Source organism: Saccharomycodes ludwigii, chromosome I, assembly GCF_020623625.1.
Source record: "Saccharomycodes ludwigii strain NBRC 1722 chromosome I, whole genome shotgun sequence".
Lineage (NCBI taxonomy): Eukaryota > Fungi > Ascomycota > Saccharomycetes > Saccharomycodales > Saccharomycodaceae > Saccharomycodes > Saccharomycodes ludwigii.
In genome coordinates, this window is record NC_060200.1 from 32,394 (window position 1) to 46,389 (window position 13,996).

At 31.8% G+C, this 13,996-nt stretch overlaps 4 protein-coding genes across 4 annotated transcripts; 3 read left to right on the forward strand and 1 right to left on the reverse strand.

Annotated features, from left to right (window-relative positions):
- Nucleotides 1–1,695: 1,695 nt before the first annotated feature.
- Nucleotides 1,696–2,844, forward strand: SCDLUD_000005 (conserved putative dihydroceramide delta(4)-desaturase; the record flags this gene model as incomplete). Its single annotated transcript, XM_046076726.1, has 1 exon — nt 1,696–2,844. The coding sequence occupies one exon, from the start codon at nt 1,696–1,698 to the stop codon at nt 2,842–2,844; it is 1,149 nt and encodes a 382-aa protein (XP_045936356.1).
- Nucleotides 2,845–3,313: 469 nt separating this feature from the next.
- Nucleotides 3,314–3,574, reverse strand: SCDLUD_000006 (uncharacterized protein; the record flags this gene model as incomplete). The annotated part of the gene is made up of 1 exon (XM_046081441.1): nt 3,314–3,574. The coding sequence occupies one exon, from the start codon at nt 3,572–3,574 to the stop codon at nt 3,314–3,316; it is 261 nt and encodes an 86-aa protein (XP_045936357.1).
- Nucleotides 3,575–5,864: 2,290 nt separating this feature from the next.
- On the forward strand, nt 5,865–10,454 carry GDB1 (bifunctional 4-alpha-glucanotransferase/amylo-alpha-1,6-glucosidase; the record flags this gene model as incomplete). The annotated part of the gene is made up of 1 exon (XM_046078868.1): nt 5,865–10,454. The coding sequence occupies one exon, from the start codon at nt 5,865–5,867 to the stop codon at nt 10,452–10,454; it is 4,590 nt and encodes a 1,529-aa protein (XP_045936358.1).
- Nucleotides 10,455–11,365: 911 nt separating this feature from the next.
- On the forward strand, nt 11,366–13,729 carry ATG13 (serine/threonine protein kinase regulatory subunit ATG13; the record flags this gene model as incomplete). Its single annotated transcript, XM_046078867.1, has 1 exon — nt 11,366–13,729. One exon carries the CDS (start codon nt 11,366–11,368, stop codon nt 13,727–13,729), a length of 2,364 nt encoding a protein of 787 aa, XP_045936359.1.
- Nucleotides 13,730–13,996: the final 267 nt, after the last annotated feature.

Here is a 13,996-nt window from a genome sequence, read left to right on the forward strand (position 1 = left end):
TAATTTTAGCATCAGTAAAAACCCATAACACATATGAAACATGTTATAATCCATCGTAAAATTTGAACGCTTTCTAGGTTTAAATATGCATAATAAAGTTGCACCATTCTAACATTATTGCTTTTTTTTACCAATTGATTAGCATTTTTGAATATCATATAACTTTACTGGGAAAACGCTATTTAAAATGAAAATTTCCTTTTAGCAAAATCATCAACCACAAGCTTCGACATTTTTTATTGGATATATATATATAATTTATTGCAAAACAGTAGTTAGCCTCTATAATGAAATAGTGTGGTTATTAGGCATTCACCATTTTTTGAATAAATTAGTATGAAATTCAAAAATATGAAGATAAAAGCTGTGCGTACAGGATAAACACTTTTATTGAAAAGATTTTAATCAAGAATATTATTAAGCATGCTGTAAATCTGAAAGGAAATTGACTTTTTGATAGGTTTACTGAGGGATAATTCCTTCAGTTATTCAAATATATTAGAAGACCGAGTATAAAATTGGCCGAGGTACTAGAAATTCCTGAAAATATTATTCAGTCTAGATATTTACATAATTTTTTTGTAATAACTCGAGAACTTGTTTTTGAAAGGCATCAGAGTTGTTCTTCATTTTTTATTTCTTGTTTGCGCTTCTTTTTTTTTTTAATCTCTTCACTTTCAAGGCAATATACCAGTAATATAAAGACTCCATCGTTCTGTGTTTTGTCATTAGCTGAAAATTAACCCTATAATGGTTTAAAACAAGTGAAAATTTTAGAATCAGATAGAACACGAATGATATTAGGTTGTATTTTGACGCTCCCAGAGTTTTTCCATTGATTTGTTTTTATCTTTGCCTCTTCCTCTTTTCTCATTATCTCTCCCTTTGTTTCATTGTATTTTTAATGTATTCAGTATTTTTTTTTTTCAGGTTGGTGAATAATATTAATTATTAAGGTAAATAAAACGCTGTGAGCTGATTCATAATCATGTAATTATAATTCAAAATAATGCTATGTATGTAAAAAGAGGAACGCTTGTAAATTCAAAATGTATTAAATTTCTCTGTTAAACGCGATTTAATTGCGTCGAACAAAGAAGCTTGGTTGCTTTTTCTTTTTTTTTTTTTTTACTTTTTTTTTTTTTACATAAGTGGCGTTTTTGAAAATGTTTCCATTTAAAAAAAAAGCTTCTAAATTTCTGCTGTGGTAATTTTCAAATATGCCTCAAAAAAGTGTTAGAATACAATTTTTTTTTAAGGAATTTTTTTAAACGATCGTTTAGCTACAAACAAACCCCAATCTTAATTAAATTTGAAAAACTTGTTAGAAACTAACACCTATAAGTTAATGTCCTCAAATTCCACGCAAAGAATAAAACTTGCCATATATAATAGGGGTGGAAGTATTAGAAGTGGATATTTAAGATAACAGTTCCTAATGCATTCCGTTGTTTATTAATCTTGGTAAGATCAAATGAGATCTTGGTGCATATAATAAAACTTCTATATAATAGCAAAGTTTTATGTTTTAATTTGTCTTTTTTTTTTTTTCGCGATCTTTTTACTATTTTTTTTTTTTTTTTCAGTCTTCACAATGTTACAGATAATATCCGTCACATTTTATCGTAATACATTAGAGAGAAATAACACGAAGTAGAACTCTATAATACAACTAGCCCTCAATTACAAAAGATCATGAAAGACATCTCTTATAAGGGTCTGAATATTAATCCCACCGAATTGGAAACACCTTCGTTAACAAATCATGCGGAAGTCCATGATTTTTATTGGACAAAGAACAAACAATTTCATAATGCAAGGAGATTAGCGATGATTAAAAAATACCCAGAAATAACCAAGTTAATGGGACCCGAACCATTAACCAAGTATATTGTCCTCATGGTTGTTTTAACCCAAACTTTCATCGCAATTGCCTTTAAAAATACAAATTTTTGGAACTGGAAATTTTTAATGGTTGCTTGGTGTATCGGGGGCTCATTGAATCAAAACTGTTTCTTAGCCATTCACGAATTGAGTCATAACTTAGCTTTTAAAAAACCAATATTTAACAAAGCTTTGTCTATAATTGCTGGGCTACCCAGTGGTGTTCCAGTGAGTGGATCTTTTAATCCTTATCATCAATTACACCACAAATTTTTAGGGGATGAGATTTACGATACAGATGTTCCTACGAAATTTGAAGCCAAAGTCTTGTCAAATTTTGGTGGCAAACTATTTTTCCTAACTTTTCAGATATTGTTTTATGCGTTAAGACCTGGCTTTCTTACAAGCGTTCCTATCACTCTGTTCCAAGTATTTAATGTGTTGGCATGTATTTGTTATGATTTACTTATGACCTTTAAATGGGGAAGTTTCAATTCTTTTGCATATTTGATTATATCTTCTTTATTTGCTGGATGTTTCCACCCAACTAGTGGTCATTTTATTGCAGAACATTATTTATTTGACGAGGCCGAAGCAATAAAGGGTGGTGTACAAGCATTAAAATTCACTGAACCAGATTCAGTTCTAGAGGATGCTAAGAAAGATTATTTGGAAAATTATAGGCCACAATATGCTATGGAAACTTTTTCGTATTACGGTCCTTGGAATATTTTTGTTTGGAATGCCGGCTGGCATCTAGAGCATCATGATTTTCCATATATTGCTTGGACAAGGGTCAATAAACTTCATGAAATCGCTCCAGAGTTTTATCTAGGTTTACCACATCACACAAGCTGGGTTAAAGTTTTATGGGATTTTTTATTTACAAAAGATGTCACTCTGTATAGTAGAGTTAAAAGGGTGAACTATGAAAAAAGAGCGATGAAAAAGAAAAATTAGTACATTTTTTTTTTTTTTTTTTTTCCTCTCTCTCTCTCTTTTAAAAAAAAAAAAAGAAAAATCATTATTGTGATATTAACTATATACACCATTTTTCGAATATGTTTTTAAATTATTATTTATTTATACATTCATATGCACCACCAGTCTTGTAGTTCTTCTAAAAATCCTAATTTTATGATGTCTTTTTCCGACCTATTGATAAACTATTTCACGTAATTCATATTAATGTCACCTCCAAGTGGGGAGGAAGGGGTCTACCATATTTAAATTCGATATAACTTAAAGAATTATCGATACTTGAATTCGAACCATTGTCTTTTAAATATGTTTTTCAAAATCTTTACTTTAATCGGTGAGAAAATAAGTATATTGGAAATTAGGAAGTTTCCCAACTTTTTTTTTTTTTTTTTTTTTTTTTTTTTGAAGGTATTTGGTAATATGGATAATAATCTCAATTCTGTCTCTGTCATTTTGCAAGTATACTTACTCCTCGAAAATCTATTGTAGTCCAATATTTGATAACCCGATATAACTTACCTCTGACACAAAAATCATTTGCTTTTGCTAATTTTAAAGTATAAATAAGGATACCTGGAATACCATTACCAACTGCCCATGAGATAACCGTATAAAATTTATACAGAATGTACATTTTGTTATACGGACCTCCTAACCATATATACATACTCGGCACTTTATTTATTGGGTTTGTTACTAATTTTCTCATATAGCGTTTTTTGTAGTGCCATTTTTAACTTTCATAATGACTTTAATTGTGTCATTTTCTGGAGTTGGAATTAGTTTAAAAGGATGAGATTGCCAGAAAAAGTTTCCAGTCAGTTAAGCATAATAAGAAATTATTTGTGCTAGTGAATAAATAAGTCAAAATAGCCATAAAAATGGCTAAGAATCCAGATCACTCGCCAAAATATCTACTTAATTGAATATTTTCTTCTTTCAATTGGATAACGAACATGATGCGGAACATATCCAATTTTAACAATTGTGAATACAACGCATAACACAAATCAACAAAAAATAATGATGTTTTCTATCCTAGTGGGTAACAGTTCATTACTCTAAGGAATAATATAGGTTTTAGGGAAAAAAAACGGCGATAAAAATTATTGGATTTTAGAAAATGTGAAATCCGTTTAACTCCAGGCATTCTATTGATACCAATATTCTGAAAAATAATATAAATAGACGCAATTAGAACGATTAAGACCTAATAACGGGGAAATATACTTCTAAAATAAATTAAGTTTTCAATATTAATTTGAAAAGAAAACAAAAACTTGTAACCGAGTTAATAACTAGTTTCATTCCAATAAACTGAATAACATAAGTAAATGGATTTGTTAAAATCTGACAATAAGTAAAAGGAAATCAAAAGAAGAATAAGTAAAAAGTGGCTGGCAAACTTTTGAGGAAAATATTGGTGAGCTGGCTATAATCATGGTGATAAAGCAGGTTAGAAGTTAAAAAAAATATTCAATAAACAATTAAATTTAAAAACTAACGTCTAACCATAAAATGTAAATATATTTATTGTCTTGGTATTCATCACATTCATATGGTAAAACGATTTTTTAATTATTGAATAAAAACCCCAGTAGAGAAAAAGAAATTCTAAATCCGTTTTTTTTTTTCTATGTATAAAATACGCATATGTGTGTGTGATGTTGGCATGCTTGTTATTGTTAATGTTGACATGCTTGTTATTGTTAATGTTGACATAATAAACAATGAGTATTAAAATATCAATGACATATATTAAGTCTAAATTATTTATTAGCTCATTATAAAGATATATGTGTTACATTCTTTTTTTTTCTTTTTTTTTTTTATTTGCTCACCAGTGGCTATTTTGCTTCCAATCCGTTTATTTAACAAAGTTTAGATTATTAGGACATTTCTAAATTAGAGGTTTTTATTCCTTTGCTATGGGCATTTGTTATTCACGTATTTTGCCGTATACACTATAATTTTTAGTCATTTACCCCTTACAATATAAAGTTACACGATATAAATTTGGTTTTATTGTATTACAGAATACATGTTATTTAATAATCAAAAAAAGTTATTATGATGGTTCAAAAAAAAAAAATTAAATTTTGAGATAGTAATGCTGAAATTCTTTTGGATATTTAAAAACAAATCTAGGCGGACATCCTACATGGAATCGGATTAGCTTCGGATTAGTAGATTGCATTAACCGGAAGCTAAAGTTGCAAGCGAAGTATTGAAAATTGGATTATTGCATTATAAAAATAAAAAAAAGCAAAAACAACAAAAGGGGGGAAAAAAAAAAAAAAAAAAAAAAAAATTAGGAGAAAAAGAAAAAAAAATTTTTATTTTATTTTATTTTGACGAAGGGAGATAGGGAAAAGTTTAATTTTAAAGAATTTCTTTTGTGTATTGTTATATATATATAATAAGTGTTATTCCACATTAATAAATTTGTACTACATTATTAACTTAGCACTGTTCTCCACCCCACCCAACTATTTCCCCCCCCTCAAAAAAAAAAATACCTTATAGATTATTTTCTTTTTTAGCAACAACATATTAATTATATAAATAAAGCGGTAGAACGTGGTAATAACATTGTTTTATTACATATCTAAGTCCGTATCGCGCACTAAACACATCGGATGTTGACTTTTTGAGTCATTTTTAACATCATAATAAAATAAAAAAAAAAGGGGCGGGGACCAGCAGCAGGTGACAGCAGATGATGGTATGGGGTAACTGACAATATTAGATGATTAATAAAACTTTATCTTAAAATAAAATTGCCCCTATATCCAATTTATAACCAAAAACTCGAAGAACTTTCATATATATATATAAATATACAACATATCCGCAACCACTTCCTCCTCCCTTCACCAATCTGAAATTTAAAAAATAAAGAAGAAGAAAAAAAAAAAAAAAAAAAATTCAAAAAAAAAAAAAAAAAAAAATAAAAATAGCAAGAAAAAGGCTTACACACAGAATTGCAAGTAATAGCTATGAGAAGATTATTACTAAGATTGTCTGATACAGGAGAACCAGTTGTTAGTTGTTCATATGGGAAAGGTGTTCTAACTTTGCCATCTTTACCAAACCCTAGCAACTACAAAATAGGTGATCCATTGTACACTATTGTTCTAGTTGTAGCAGCCGGATGTCCTGTTAGTAGAGATGCTATTTTGTGGACAAACGTTCCAAAAGATCATAAAACTGAGTTTAAGAGGGACAAATTTTACAAAAATATTATCAAGGCTAGTTTCCACAAGGATGATTATATACACATTCCAATTTACCACCCTGGTCCATATTGCTATTATATATCTTTTAGAAATGATAATGACGAGTTGCAAACTACTAAAAAGTTTTATTTTGTTACTCCTCCCGTTTTAACCATAAACGATAATTTTGTTCAACTAAACTCGATATCGTTGCAGACTGTTGTTTCCAAGTGGGTAGATCCTTCTAACTGGGATCCCATGTTTAAAAAAATTTCCAGAAAAGGGTATAACATGATACATTTTACTCCTTTGCAACAAAGAGGCGAATCGGATTCTCCGTATTCTATATATGATCAGTTGAAGTTTGATCCTACTTTTTTCAATTCTTCAGAGGATGTTTCTAAAATGGTTTCTAAGTTACGTTATAGTTATAACATTCTATCTTTGACAGATGTGGTATTTAATCATACTGCCAATAATTCTAGTTGGCTAAGGGATCACCCAGATGCCGGTTACAACCAAGTAACTGCACCCCATTTAACTCCTGCTATCGAATTAGATCAACAATTATTAACATTTAGCGTGGAGATGGCTAATTTGGGCTATCCCTGTGATATGAAAAACGTTGATGATTTGATAAGAGTTATGGATGGTATTAAAATACATGTCTTAGGTAGTATTAGGCTATGGGAGTACTATGTTGTGAACGTGACTGAAACTTTAAATAGCTTAAAACTATCTCTTGATGACAAAGATTCAGAATTGCCTCGCTTTGAAAAAGTTGGCGACGATGTTGTTAATGATATAGTCAAGTTGTCAAAGTTCGTAAAGGATAACGCAGCAGTAACTCCATTTGATGATACTGTCTTTGGGACTAAATTTTCCAAGAAGTTAGATAGTCTTAAATTTGCCGGTATTTTAATTAGTTTTTTCCCCGACTACGAAAAATCTGATCTATTAAATAAGGCAAGGGATATTGTAAATGAAATCAACTTACCTCTTTATAAACAGTATGATGATGATGTTGCTTGTATTTTGTTACAGTTGTATAATAGGATCAAATACTTAAGATTGGATCCAAATGGCCCGCAACTAGGTAAGGTTACTTTTTCTTCGCCTTTAACTGAACCCTACTTTACTCCAGTAAAGTCTTCTAAAGATGGCAAGACGTATTATCTCGCTAATAATGGTTGGATTTGGAACGGTAATCCATTAATTGATTTCGCTTCTAATAAAACAAAGTCTTATTTGAGAAGAGAGGTCATTTCTTGGGGAGATTGTGTTAAATTGAGATATGGTTCAGGGCCGGAAGATTCTCCCTATTTGTGGGAAAGAATGGCAGAATATGTTAAATTAAATGCTTCGATATTTGATGGGTTCCGTATTGATAACTGTCACTCCACACCCATACATGTCGGTGAATATTTTCTTGACATTGCTCGTAAAGTTAACCCAAATTTATATGTTTTAGCTGAGTTGTTTAGTGGTAGTGAAGAGTTGGATTGTTTATTTGTGGAAAGGCTTGGTATCAACTCTTTGCTAAGGGAAGCTATGCAGGCATGGTCAGAAGAAGAATTAAGCTCTTTGATTCACAAGTATGGTGGTAGACCTATAGGTTCTTATAAGTATTTACCATTGGATGACTATGCTTATTCGACTGATTTTAAGTTGGATGAAGAATATTGTGAGTATTTGAAGACTTCTAACCAAATTAAGTGTGTTTCAGAGATTAAAATGCCGAAAACTTTAACAGCGACTCCACCTCATGCCTTGTTTATGGACTGTACGCATGATAACGAGACACCCTTTCAAAAGAGAACTGTGGAAGATACTCTTCCTAATGCTGCCTTGGTTTCTTTTTGTTCTTCCGCCGTTGGTTCTGTTTATGGCTACGATGAAATTTTCCCATACTTGTTAGATGTTGTGAACGAAAAAAGAAAATATAGTGTTAAGCAAGATGATGGTATTTCTGATGTTAAAACATTATTGAACAAAATCAGGAAAAAAATTGCGCTGGAAACTCAAGACATTGAAGATTCAGAAATGCATATTCACCATGAAGGTGAGTATATAACATTCCACAGAACAAATACTAGAAATGGAGCGGGATGGTTTTTAATTGCACGTTCGAAATTCAATGATGATGTACCTTATCAAGCTCCGCCCAAAATTGTATTGAATTCCAGTATCTGTAAGTTCGATTTTGCCTACACTTTGGAAATTGTAGGGGATGTTCCACAAGATACCAAGTTTATTAATGGGGTTGAAACAAGATTGAGGCCTTTGAGTGGGTTGGATATTAATAAAATTGGGGATTCTGATAATGTTGAGATCATTATTCCTGATGATTTCCCTGCTGGCTCTATTGCAGTATTTGAAACGAAGCACATTGGTGTTGATAAAGATTTAGATACCTATCTTAGATCTGGTGTTGTTAAGGCGTGCAGAAATCTGAATCTAGACTCTTTGAATGCGCTTTTGTATCGTTGTGAACCTGAAGAAAGGGATTCCAGCAATGGAGAAACCGGTTGCTATGTGATTCCAAACTATGGGCCGATAATATATGCTGGTTTACAAGGTTGGGTGTCAATATTTAGAAATGTGATATTCAATAATGATTTAGCACATCCTATAAGTGAACATTTAAGAAATGGTCAATGGGCCTTGGATTATGTTTGTGATAGATTGAATAAATATAAAAATTTGGATGGTGTTGAGGAGTTCCAAGCTTGGTTAATCTCAAGAATGGAGAGGATTAAACGCATTCCTTATTATCTAATTCCAACTTATTTTTCGTTAATCGTTGGGGTTGCTTATGAATGCTGCAGGTTTAAGTGTATGCAACTTTTATCGCCTAATATTGGTAAGTCTACGTTGTTTGTGCAGAGTTTAGCTTTAGCTTCAGTTCAGATGGTGTCCAAGGTGTATTCGGCTTCATTGCTGCCTGACAAGTCCGTTAGCTGTCTTGCTGCTGGTTTACCGCATTTTAGTTCTGGTTTTATGAGATGCTGGGGTAGAGATGTGTTTATCTCATTGAGAGGATTATTATTGACAACTGGTAGGTTTGAATATGCCAAAAGTCATATTTTGGCAGCTGCAAAAACTTTGAAACATGGTTTGATTCCTAACTTGTTGGATTCTGGTAGAAACCCCAGGTATAATGCTAGAGATGCTGTATGGTTTTTCTTGCAAGCTATTCAAGATTATGTGGATATTGTGCCTGATGGCAAGAGTATTTTGAAAGAAAAGGTTACAAGAAGGTTCCCCTTGGATGACGAGTATATTCCAATCGATAGCCCTAAAGCCTTTAGTTATGAAAGCTCTTTGGAAGATATTATTTATGAAATTTTTTCAAGACATGCTAAAGGAATTAAGTATAGGGAAGCAAATGCAGGGCCTAATTTGGATAGAGTGATGAAATCTGATGGTTTCAATGTCGAGGTACGTGTTGATTGGGAAACTGGATTGGTACATGGCGGATCCCAATCCAATTGTGGTACATGGATGGATAAGATGGGCGAAAGTGAGAAAGCACATTCTGTTGGTGTTCCTGGTACACCAAGAGACGGTGCTGCTGTTGAAATTAACGGATTGTTAAAAAGTTCTTTGAGGTTTGTCAGAAAATTAAATAAAAATGGAGATTTTAAATATGATCATGTGCTTAAAAGCGATGGGAGCAAAATTACCTTTGCAGAATGGGACAAATTGTTGCAAGACAATTTTGAGAGGAAGTTCTATGTTCCTATGGATCCTGCAGATGATGATAAGTATGATATTGATCCTAAGATTGTTAATAGAAGAGGTATTTATAAGGATTTGTATAAAAGTGGGAAGTCATATGAAGATTATCAGTTACGTCCGAACGCCATGATAGCTTTGACTGTAGCACCAGAATTGTTCACACCGGAATTTGCTATTGGTGCTATTGAAATTACGGATAAAGTACTAAGAGGGCCGATTGGTATGAAAACATTAGATCCAAGTGATTATAATTACAGACCGTATTATAATAACGGTGATGATAGTGATGATTTTGCTACAGCAAAGGGTAGAAATTATCATCAAGGCCCTGAATGGGTTTGGTGTTTTGGGTATTTTTTGAGAGCATACCATTTCTTTTATTTTAACTACAATCCAAAGTCTCAGAATCGTGTCAAGCGTAAGCCATCATCTTACTTGTACTTACAATTGTACAAGAGGATGGACAAGCATAGGAAGTGGATCGTATCTAGTCCATGGGCCGGATTGACTGAGTTGACTAATAAAGATGGTGAAGAGTGTAAGGATTCTTCACCTTCTCAAGCATGGAGTAGCGCTTGCTTATTGGATTTATTTTTTGATTTATGGAGTTTGTATGAAGAGGATGTGTGAGAGGTTGAGTATAAGTGTATATTTCTATATAATATATTAATTATTTGTTAAATATTCCCCCCCCCCCCCCCCCCCCCCCTTTCCTTTTAGAGCTTTGTCATTGATATTTGATTGATATTAAAGTTTGCGATGTGTGTTGATTGTTTTGAATGCTAATGATCAGATACAGTTTATGCCGAGAAGTTTAACGGACAAATTAAAAATTAGTAGTAGTAAATTTAAGATTTATATATACAAGGGAGTGTGAGTGTTATTACATCATTACGGATAACAAAGTAGGGGGAAAAGGGATATGTATATAGTGTGTGGTTTTTTATTATTTTCTATCGAAATTAATAGTAATAAAAGGAGGCGTGAAAAAGTCAATAGCGGGAATATGGTAAAAATGGTGAGGAGGCGGTTATTTTATTGTGTATAATTGTGTACAGTTATGTAGTCTGATAGTCACGTGTATATATTTAATAAAACAGGAATCAATCTTTTAGTCATTATTGTGCAATGAGCACGATATTTAATATCAAATTGGCTTGGAGTAGAAGTTTAAATTACCATTCAAATGATGTTTGTGACTCACATTATAAACCATTATTAATCTTTTCTAACTTTTTCTTATTTATAATTTACAATTTTTTAATTCTTTTATGTTAACTTTATCGGTATTACTTGATAATGAGATAAAAAAAAAAAGGATAGTGTTTATCTTTTATCTTTTTTTTTATTTTTATTTTTAATTTCATTTTTAATTATAATTTTTTTTTTTTTTTACATCTTTTTGATTTATGCTATATCCTTAATCTTATTAAAACTTTTTTTATCAGAAAAAAAAAAAAAAACACACACACACACACACACACACACACACACACACATATAAAGGGCAAGTACTATTAAGATCAAATAAACACCATTAAATGCCTAGTTTAAACAAAGCTACATATCATACACATAGCATAACCCCGCTGATTCATCAGTTTTTCCAAAAAACAGCTTTTCTAATATGCCATTCAAAAACTGAGAGTTTCTTTTCAGAGGATGAAAAAGATTTCCTAATTATCAACAATGATAATAATAGAGCAACTGGTTTATACCAAGAAGACTTGGATTTGGAAGAATCCCTAGCAGAATGGTTACAATCTGAAGATCTCACAAACTTGCCACCATTGGTAATAGAGACATATCTAGACTTGAGGTTATTAAACTCACACCATACAGTATACCTAAGGGATAAGGAACATAATTCATGGAACGTTTGCAAAGGTGGCAAAAAAAATGAAGTTGTTTTAGAAAGATGGCTTATAGAATTGGATCGACAAACAGATAATACTTCAGTTGCCACCACCACCATTCAAGATGACCAGGAAGAACAGGAATTCATACATAGATTTGACGATAAACTTGTTTTACTACTACGATATCTTTACACTTTAATAACACTATTACCATCAAATGATCTATATTTAAGATTGTTAAAAAATTCCACTGGAATTTTAACTGACCATTTGTTAGATGTGAAAACTAGAATATTAAATGGGTCTAAGCCAATTTTATCTAAAGGAAGAGTGGGTTTAAGTAAAAATATCATTAGCACCTATTCTAATATGGTTAATGAATCAAATATCTTAGCATCACATTTAGAACAGAGAAGGGTTACTCCTATCGGCACACCTTTAGGCCTACTAAGAGTAAGTGTGTCCTACAGAAAGGATACCCGCTTTTATGTTATAGATGACACTGCAAGCTCTTCAGTTGTTTTTTCATCTTCATCATCTTTTTCACAACAACATTCAACTTCCAATAATAGTGTATCCCCCATAGTTTCATCGTTGAGAAGAAAATCCAGATCAAGTAATATTGGGCCAAACAGATCTGCATCTATTTCTCCCACTTCAATAGGAAGTGGAAATTCAGGGACATTGGATAATAGTGGAAGTAGTAACAGTATTAAGGGAAGATCATCCAGTCATACCAAGTCTTCGTTGCAGCCATTTAAGGTGGGGTCTGTTGGCAGTGGTTCCATTCAAGCCATTCCAATAAAAAGAAACCCTTCCAGCTCATCCGTTATTGCAACCTTAAGGGCCCAAAGATCGAGTAATGGCTCAGGGAATAATGGATCGGTTCCAAATACCAATTCTTTGTTAAACCCAGCGAATAATAACAATGGTAGTAGTAACGGAGGCTCCTTCAATCATGAACAACTTAATGTCAAATATTCTTCCTCTTTTGATAAGGTTCGTCGCCATTCAAGTGTTAGAAGATCCGAAGAAAGTGCTGAAAGAAGTTTAAAGGCATTTCGTTCACACAATGAAACATTTGATAATACGACACCAACAACACTGCACCAAGCGGGTATTGCTGATTCCAATTTTAACGATGACACCAACGAATTGCTTGATTTTATGAAATTATTGGATGAACCTGGTGGATTGACTTCTTTAAGCCTTGCTGATAATAATAATCATGATAATCATGATAATAATGATAATAATAATAATAATAATAATAATAATAATAATAATAATAATAATAATAATGCTAACAACAATAATAATAATGCTAACAACAATAATAATAATGCTAACAATAATAATAATAATAATAATCAACATTGGAATTCCATTTCCAATTCTATATTAAAGTTTCAAAATATGAAATTTGAAAGTGAGAGTTTGGGGGAAAGTTTATCAATGAGTGTTTCTCTATCTAATGTGAACAATGATAAGAATAGTACTACTCACAACATTAGCGATATGGGGGAACATCCCTTTGGGTTTTCACCAGCATCAAATCCAAACAGTTTAGGATATCATGAACAGCTTAAGGTTTCTATGGATCCATCGGGACACAACAGTCGTCGTACCAGCACATCAGGTGATTATCCTATCAATAAACTAAAAGGTAAAAGAAGAAATTCCAGTACTGGTAATTTTGGCTATACGAGCGATGGGTGTGCCAGTGGGAGTAGTTCTAATAACGACAATCAGCTTGCTAAAAACAATGTTACCATGAAAAATGATGATGGACAACAATTGTTAGTATCCGACGTTCTAAAAACATCGTCACCCTCTTATTCCGTGGCTTTATTTTCTAATTCCTTCCCTAAAACACATTTAACGTCAATAGAACAATTTTCTAGTGCAACTACAATGGCTACCCCCGCACATGCGAAGGTACATAGGGCAAATGCCACAGATTACACCACTAGTGATAAAACGCAGGGTAAAGATGAAGATGACGAATTACTTTTTTTTATGAGTGACATGAATATCAACAAGTAACATAGTTTAGTTGGTTTTTTATTCTGTTTTTCTTTTCCTCACCATTTTTATTTTACAAATATTGGAAATTTTAAATACATCTTAATGTTGGTTTTTCTTTTTTTCTTTTTTTCTTTTTTTCTTTTTTTTTTTTTTTTTTTTTTTTTTTTCCAAAAATTTTGCATATAATATTAATAATTTTTTTTTTTTTTTTTTTTTTAGAATATATATCATTCTACATAATCCAGCGGTCCAAAGTTAGTTGAATATATCCGCTGTTACATATCT